Below are 9,273 nucleotides of genomic sequence, written 5' to 3' on the forward strand. Positions count from 1 at the left end.
AAATTACATGGTGTGTCTGTGAGACCTGTTCGCGGGGGTCTCCTTACCCCATTGAGGCTGTCGTCGTGGCGCTGCCATGCGTCGCCTGCTCACTGGTGCTGCGTGTCCTCTTCTGACTGGACAGTCAATTTTTTCAACTGTGTCGTGTGTCACTTTACTAGCGCGAGATGTGGTCGATGCTCGAACCAAGGTCAACTGAAGGGATATTGACCTCCCCTACAACCCTCTTGCTGGTTTGGCGATACTCCACATACGATTACCACTAAATCCAATTTGTTCATTCTAGACAATAAGTTGGCCTTCATTCACATCCCCACTTTCGTTGTAAGCCTTTTCCCAAAGCCTAAGTCAATTGAGATGTATCACCTTGCTTTCTAACTTTCACGATGATTTCAACAAAAAGTAAGTCTTTTCGCATAGGCTTTTAGCACAAAGATCGCGCACAGATCCGTGCGTGGGGCCCACTCTGGATTCCACACAAACGATCCAAGCCGTTCATTAAATGTAAAACATTTTTTCAAGACCCCCAAGGCATCTTGAAAGTGAAGCGTATTCCATGAATATGATATCTATCTAGTGTGATGTATGGATAATGAAACGTTAAATGATTAAATCGAGCACCTATAAGTATAAGATTGAGCTGATTTTTCGCGAGAGCCCTTGAAAAAATGTTTTACATTTAATGAATGGATTGGATCGTTTGTGTGAAATCCGTAGTGGGCCCGACACAATAATTTGTGTGCGATCTGTGTGGAATTCTCTGTGTGGATAGCACGGTTGTTTCAACAATTCAACGTTCCACTAGGCGTGCCAACAAATATATATTTGGCTATGCTCATGTGTCGATCAATGTCTGATCAACATATTTTTCAAGATGATTGTTCTTATCGACAATTTGTATGATATAAACGAGTCCGATCATTGAAATGGCTCTGAAATAAGGCCTAAAAATGGACCCTGTCAAATGGGAAGCCTAAGATGTCACAACCTGAAAATCCGCATAGAATTATATTTTACTTATCAATATTTTTATACGAAAAACCGAGATCGGGGTTAGTCTTAAAATATTTTATTTAGGTTACGGTAATATTTTTAGAATTTTTTAAGACAAAACTCGAACTGCGCGGTCGGAACAGGACTCGTTTTCGCATCCACCTGAGAGCATCCCAATGGGGATGTATTTTAGAAGGGGATGGATAGTTATTTTAGATGTAAAAAGTGGTTAAAAGTTAGTTGGATATAAAATAGAACCCATCCCTATCCAATTGTGAGATGTAAAAAAAGGATGGATAATTAACTAACTTTCCCTCCTCTTTAATTTTCTTCAACTTTCTTAACCCTAATTCAAGTACTACTTCCGTTGAAATATAATTTTGGTATCCGGTAATCGAGGACTTAAAAAAAAAACGAAAAAAAAAAATACTTCCGTCCCACATATATATTTTTTTACTTCTCATCCACTTCAATTACACCATTTACTTCATCCATTTACTCTCATCAATTCTCAACCACATCATTTACTTGATCCATTTACTCCCCACTCTCAACTACACCATTTATTTCAGTCATTTACTCTCATCCTCTCTCCACTACACCATTTATTATAGTCATTTACTCATATCCACTCTCAACTATATTTTACTCTCATCCACTCTCAACTACACTATTTACTTCAGTCATTTACTCTCATCTACTCTCAATTACATCATTTAGTTATCATCTATATATACTATCCTCCCCATAATTCATTCTCACACTCAAATCTATATACAGTCTCCCTTTTCCAAAAAAAATCATCATGAGCAGTTTAACCCAAAGAATATTACTGGGAGAATTTGATGGATCTTCCTCCGATGATGATGAGATTGCAATGGCGCAATTGAACATGGCCAAGCAATACCGAAAATTTCAAAGAAGACGCCAACAAGGAGGTCATGTTGGTTTTACAATCGGTCGAGCCTGGATCCCCCGTGACAGAGTTGTTACCGACCAACGACTCAATGCTGATTACTTTTGTGAGTATCCGCTCTATGACGAAAAGTTGTTTCAACAACGTTTTCTAATGAGTCGACCCTTATTTTACAAGATCTTGGGTAAACTCCAACAACATGACGTGACGTTCGTCCAAAGGAATGATGCGACGGGAGCTGCAGGTCTTTCTGGTATCCAAAAAATGACAGCAGCTCTGAAGATGATGGCATACGGGACGCCTGCTGATAGTCTTGATGAGTATCTCAAGATTGGGGAAAGTACAGCAGTTGACTCTATTCAAAGCTTCTGTAGAGACGTTATCTCCATTTTTTGAAGCAGAATACTTGAGAAAACCAAATGAAGCAGATACTGCATGGCTCCTACATGTGGGCAATCAACGTAGTTTTCCTAGAATGCTAATTTAATTAATTATCAAAATAAAAATAATAACAAATTATTATCAAAATAACAATAATAATAATATTCTCGGTTTATTACCTCATTTTGTTCTGTCATTCCACTTTGATGTTGCCTTTGAATTTGCCTTAAATGTCCACGATATTTGTTGCAAGCCTGCTGGATGACTTGCCATCGAGACTTGATAGAAGCATTCGATTGTACATCGCCTCCTGTGAATTCGGTGTATTTTTTTGCAACCCGATCCCATAATTTAGATCGTGGTTGGTTGGTACCGACAATCGGGTCTTGACTAACGCACAAGTAAGCATTACAAATTGCTTCATCTTGATCGAAGTTGAACAATTTTCCTCTACCATAATTGATACACTATTTTTTTTGGAGGGTGTTTGTGGAGAATGGAGAAAATTTTTGTTGTGTAAAATCCTATTAGAAACACACATTTATAGGTAGGAAAAAAAAAATTACCGTTGCTATTTTTTTTGATCCGTTGGCAACCAACGGTCGGATTCCCATAAATAAAAAATAAAATAAAAAGTCGGATCAAATGACCCGTTGGCTCACATTACAACCCACTTTACTCTCTTTCTCTCTCTCTCTCTCTCTCTCTCTCTCTCTCTCTCTCTCTCTCTCTCTCTCTCTCTTCGAACGGAAGAGAAATCTTGGCTGGAAGGGAAATTTTGGCCGAAACTCTGGAACTCGACGAGGAAAACGAAAGGGGCTGGACGAGGGTTTCGGAAGGGGCTAGACGAGCCTTCCATCTGCTCTGTCCATGAATCGTCAAGAATTGGGGTCGGAGACGGTGATCTCTGGACTTGGAATCAGTTTTCGGCGAGCTTCCGGAGTGTTGCAGATTCCGGCGTGTTCATCAAAATTCCGATGACTTTCCGACGAAATCAGGTAAACTCCGGCTATCCAAAATTATGGTATTTTCAGTTGGGTGATGTCCTGTCAATTATAGCTGTAGTTAAATGGGGATGGAAATATCCATATCATTTTCCATCTCTGCCATTTTACCACCTGATTTGTTCCATTTTACATCCCCATTGGAGGAATTTTTTTTGCATCCAGTTGTATTTTAAGTATAGCAACTGGTTTCCATCCCCCATTGGGGATGCTCTGAGATTTCCCAGCCGTCGGCCAAATAAGGAAACCAATCGTTAGCCAAATAAGGAAACCAATTATAGGGGTGGGTCCCACCCCACTGTATCCCCACCCCATTATCTCGAGAAATCTTTGGGTGCCGGGTGGGACGATGTGGGCACGCTCATATGATGCCCGAATAGTTTATTCGGGCCGTTTAAAAGTGTATTAGACGACCTTGATTAAAACACTCTCTGTCCTCTCATTCCATCACTCGCTCTCCTCTTTTGTCTCCTTTTTTTCTCTCCTAATTCGAGCCGTCCAAAATCAAAATAGACGACCTGGATGCACAGGCGGTCACCACCCAATACCAACAGCGTTGAAAAATTTCACTCGTATCTCAACCATTATCCCCACCCCATTATCTCAACCAACACCCAACCCCATTATCCTCAGATTCCCCACCCCATTATTTGAACCTCCCCCATCTCTCTCTCTCTCTCTCTCACTCTATATCTACCTCCCTCTGACTTCTTTCCACTTCACCCCATTACCAGCCAAGCACCACACACGGCACCAGGGCCGGCCCCGGGGTAAGCCCCGTAAGTCCTTGGGCTTGGGCAACCCTCGAGCTAGGGCAACCAAAAAAAAAAAATTCCATGTAAATATCTCTAGATATTAATATTTTGACACAATCCTAGCATGAATGATGCATTTGCTCTGCTGGTTAGTAGGCCGTGCTTAAGTTTTCGCGTGGATAAGGCGCCAAGGTTCAATTCTTGTGCCAAGCATTGAGAAATAATTTTTTCGCTCAGAGCAATTTTGCTGTTGATGACGTGGAACAATCTGGAGTAGCTTGGAATGAGTAATTCTGTTAACTCTTTCCATTTGTCTAGGATTATGTTTCTTTTAAGTCTCTCTCTCTCATCTTCGCTCACTGTAGTGCTCCCACTTCTCTCTCTTTATAATTTGTCCATGAAATGAAAGGGTATTTATTGTTGGAGTACACCACAAATGTATGGTATCTCAAAAGTAGGGGTGACAAATTGAACCCAAACTCATTAATCAACTCAGACTCATCCACTAGAAAATAGACCCAACCCAGCCCATTTATTAATTGGGTCTTAGTTGGGCCTCAATTAGGTCAACTTAAATGACCCAATAAGTCATGAACATGACCCAACTAATTTGATCCCTTCTCGGTCGATTAGTCGATCTCATCGAGTATTAATGTGCGCTGAGGACTTTTTCTCTTGTCATTTGCTCCACTCTCTCTCTCTCTCTCTCTCTCTCTCTCTCTCTCTCTACTTTCCAATTCTCTTTCTCATAGAACAGAACAAATCAAACTACTCAAGATCTAATTCTTACGTTCTCTCTCTTCCAATAGTACATAACAAACCAACTTTCCAGATCTTACGATCTCTCTCTATCCCTTTGAATTGGTAAAAATTTGATGAGTCAAAAGTGATACAATGGAATACTTATCATTCCACCACTGAATCTGAAATACATAGCACACCTCATTTTTGAGATACCACACACCAAAATACTTTGGCATGCATATGTACATACCGGTGCATACAAAGGACTCACAAAGGTTATTTGCAGACATACACAGGCAGTGTCACGCCATCGATTTTCAACATAATTAATAGTCCATTTCTATAAATAATCTCTGCATAATGTAGATATTACCCAAAAGAGAGTTCTCAAGTGATCACTTACAAAACCAAGTCCTCAAGTTTTTTTTAAGAGTTACAATATTGGCACTACGGCCCAAATTCCATAGTTAGACAAAGATAGTAAAATTTAGAGATTACATGATATCTAAAGTTAAAAGAATTTAAATGAATTTGTGATTACGTCTTTTCAAAAGATCATACAAAGGATGATGGAACCACTTCTCAATGACGGCTTTCAAAAGATATGAAGTCAAGCATGCATGCCATGCACTCTGCGTCAAGATCCTTGAGATTGTACCTGAATTGATGATAGGTTGAGCTACACTAGCCCATTAAAGAATTCTATACTCAAACTATATGTAAATACGATGAAACATGCAATAAGAGTGAATGGATTTCAATGAACGACTTGAGATACGATGGAATGTCATGAAGAACCGACATAATACAACTAAGAGAATCTATACGTCTTGTAGCTAACCCTAACCATTCATACATCAATTTGGAAGTAGCATTTCACACTCAGCAATCTAAATAGCCTACGACAATTTCTCCAACTACTTTAAGATTTCTCAAAAGAATGCCACAATTAATTTTCTCTTCTTTTACCATTTACCATCAAACCTCTTTCATAAAAATATTCCTTTTTGATTTACCAAAATATTTTTGAGATAACTCTTGACCATAATGGGTTAAGCTTTGTTGATTGGAGCTTGAATACCGGAATCCGTTGATTTGTGCCCAAATACCAGAAACCGTTGATTCACTCAAGAATAGCCGAAGAATTTTCATAAAAATCATTTTTCCAAAACCAAATTCCTTCCTTTTCAAAAAAAGCTTTGACGAATCAATCGTTTATTCTCTTTTTCAACAGTTACAATCTCAAACAATAAACAGCTCAAACAACAACAAGAACTTCTATAATCAATCATAACTTCATTCATCATGCGAGACATTCAACTGTATTACCATCCCTTGCTTTACAGTGAATTCTCTCCACCTGAATTTCTACATTATCACACATTGCGTTACGGACTCTATAGAGTCTCCGCATTACCACACCTTGCGTTGCAGGACCCTCAATTCAAAATTATCAACTCACACATACATACATGCATTATCAATCCATATGCAAGAAGACAACGTTTTCCAAATTCACAAATTTTACATTCAACATCACACAATGCATTACAAACTCCTAAACATGTCCCTTTGTACATTGATAAATACCTTAAGTACAAGTTATTCCTTGAAGTCTATTATGACACCCTACGGCATGTACCGAACACACAACGACTCCCTGACTCACCACCCGCTAGGTTATAAACAAGAATCTTATAGAACGAGTGCCAAAGGAACTTAAGAAGATAAAAAAGACGAAGCATGAGGATAAGAGTCATGAACTTATCCATCGGATCACTAGACGAGCTCATGTCTACCCATAACTCTCACCACATTACCCTTTATAGTCCACGATACTCCTATCAACCTTACAGTAATGCCCTATCCAACGACACTAATATTATACTCCAAGGAGTGCCGAGAGACAAGATTGAACGAGCTATTAGGACACAAGCAATCATGCTGGAGAGTGACTTAAACATCTTCTAATTATATAGGGAGTCATAACACGGAACGAGAACAACCTTAGGAATAGCCACAGACATCGGCAGACTGACACACCTCTACTCAAATGATCATAACTTTCTATGTACTAATAGTTTTAAAGTGATTTTGGTGGCAATGAAAAGCTGACTTCAAGACCTTCTAATCGATATAAAGTTTGCATGAAACGGACATCGGATGTAGGGATGGCCATCTCAGTCGATCCGTCCGTATCCGATTTGTTATCCGTCCCGAACGGATCGGATTTTTCGAATATCGGGGCGGATTCGGATTTATTTTTCAAAAAAAATTCGGAGATCGGATCGGATTCGGAGGTAAGTCTGCCTCCGATCCAATCCGCCCCGAATCCGATATCCGATCAACCTCTGAATATCCGACTATATAAATATCTCTTATTTTTAGGGCTAGTCAATAGTCAGTCTCCTACCCAATCGACTTCACTTCACACTACCCTCCTCGCCCATGACTTCTCCCCCTTCTCTCTCTCCTCCCCAACCCCCCTCCCTGTCTCTCAAAAAAAACCCTCCGACAACGGAGAGATGCGGCAATCTCCCCTCAGGAATGCGGCAGCGAGACTCCCTCCCCATGTTAGTTTTATTTGTTTTTTTTTTTCAATCTGTGAGGTTTTTTCGAGTTCCAATTTTTTTTTCCAAATTCGGATTCGGATATTCGATTGGATCTCCGTTTCCGGTTCGGAGCGGGGATGAAGGACAAAAATATAATCCGTTCAGAGTTCAGGGCGGATTCGGAGGGTGGGTGGAGGGTTCGAATTCGGATATTGCAATATCCGCCTCCGATCCGCCCCGTTGCCATCCCCATCGGATGAAGAAGTTGTGGTCGTCTGAAGTTGGGCTAAAACTCAGAAGATGGGTAGAATTTCCAGAGAGGGGAAGGATCGATCCCTCCTCTCTTGGGGATCGATCCCCGAAGGAAAAAATCTAGATTTTGAATGAGGGATCAATCCCTCTTGCTTAGGGATCGATCCCTAGGCGATTTTCTGCAGATTTCGATAGCTTTTCGAAGATACAATGGTTGGCGATCTAAACTCGATTAAAGCATGAAATCAACTCATAAATACATAGAATGAGTAAGAAATCCCTACCTCAAGGTTAGAATATTCAAACACGAGATCAACGAACGAGCCTTAGCTTCCAAAGCTCCGAAATCCTCCAAGATCTTCCCCCCGAGCCTCACCCAACGTGATACGAGCCAGATGTTGTGTTCTGAGATGAAATAAAGATGAATCCTTGAGGTTTTTGTGAGATGGAGTGGAGTTTTGAGTGTGAGAGCGAGAAAGAGAGAGATACACGGTAGAGACAGAGGGAGAACGGATGAGAGAGAGAGATGGGGAGATGAAAATAATCTCCTACAATACACACACCCACCTTATATACTCTTATATCTTTTTATCATACACTCACTCCTTCAATCTTCTATTCTTTCACTTCAATTCTCAATCTAAATATCCACCAAAATAAACATACTTTCTCAATTAGTCATTTAATAATCATTTCAAAAATTAAAATTTTACGGGTCTCTACAGGCAGTTAGACACTAATTTAAAAAACTTCAATGAAAAAATTAACCTTTTTTAAAGTTAGATTTGTATTTTTGCAAGTTGGTCCATAATATTTTTTTTTCATTTTATCATTAAATTTTGAACAATGATCAAAATAAATAAATGAAAGTTAAAAATAAATAGAAACCCATCATATTTTTCTTTGAATCAGATCATGCTAAATCATAAAGCACTATAATAAGAGTTTCATTTTAATTTTCATTTATTAATAAAATTCAAACTAAAAACACAATATAACCTTGATTTTTTTTTTATGACTTAATAACAAGTGGACAACTAAGTTTAAGGTCGGGTTTGAGCAACCCAAGTGTCGGGGCCGGTACTGCACGGCACCCACCATCAGCCGAACACACCACCACCCACCTCCACCATAATCGACACACCACCATCACCTCCTTACCCCTCCCTCTCCTCCACGACACCCACCTCGCTCCACCTTCCCCTCTCTCTCGGTCCCCCACCTACCTCACCCCCTCCACCCGCCACCATCCTTGATCACCTCCACACCACCTCTCGGCAAACTGCCACCCCCAAGCACCTCACCACCACCCCTCCCCGTAACCTCCACCCGAAATCAACACTGCCACTCCTTTGGCCCCCACCCCGTAATTATATATGTATACATTACGTATGTGTGTGTGTAAATATCACCACTCTCCCCCCCCCCCCCCCCCCCCCCCCCCCCCCCCTTAATTATATATGTATACATTTCGTATGTGTGTATGTAAATATCACATAGATAATTGTTGTATTTTATTTTTAATAAGTTGTTATTTTATTAAGCATAAAGAAAATTTTTGGTGTAGTTAACGTGGTTAATTAAGTTGTTGTTATCAATTTTTAGAAGCAATATTGATAAATGAAGTGGCAGAGCCAGAATTTTCCTTCCGCGGGCCAGCGTGATGGACATATATA

At 40.0% G+C, this 9,273-nt stretch overlaps 1 protein-coding gene across 1 annotated transcript; it reads left to right on the forward strand.

Moving 5' to 3' along the window:
* The first annotated feature begins 1,798 nt into the window (after positions 1 to 1,798).
* On the forward strand, positions 1,799 to 2,305 carry LOC131332908 (uncharacterized). The gene has a single exon (XM_058367219.1). It carries the CDS (start codon positions 1,799 to 1,801, stop codon positions 2,303 to 2,305), a length of 507 nt encoding a protein of 168 aa, XP_058223202.1.
* The last annotated feature ends 6,968 nt before the right edge of the window (positions 2,306 to 9,273 follow it).

This window comes from Rhododendron vialii, chromosome 7a (assembly GCF_030253575.1).
Source record: "Rhododendron vialii isolate Sample 1 chromosome 7a, ASM3025357v1".
Taxonomy (NCBI): Eukaryota; Viridiplantae; Streptophyta; class Magnoliopsida; order Ericales; family Ericaceae; genus Rhododendron; species Rhododendron vialii.

Coding starts and splice junctions, on each gene's coding strand:
- LOC131332908 (XM_058367219.1), top strand. CDS start 1,799: ATGAGCAGTTTAACCCAAAGAATATTACTGGGAGAATTTGATGGATCT.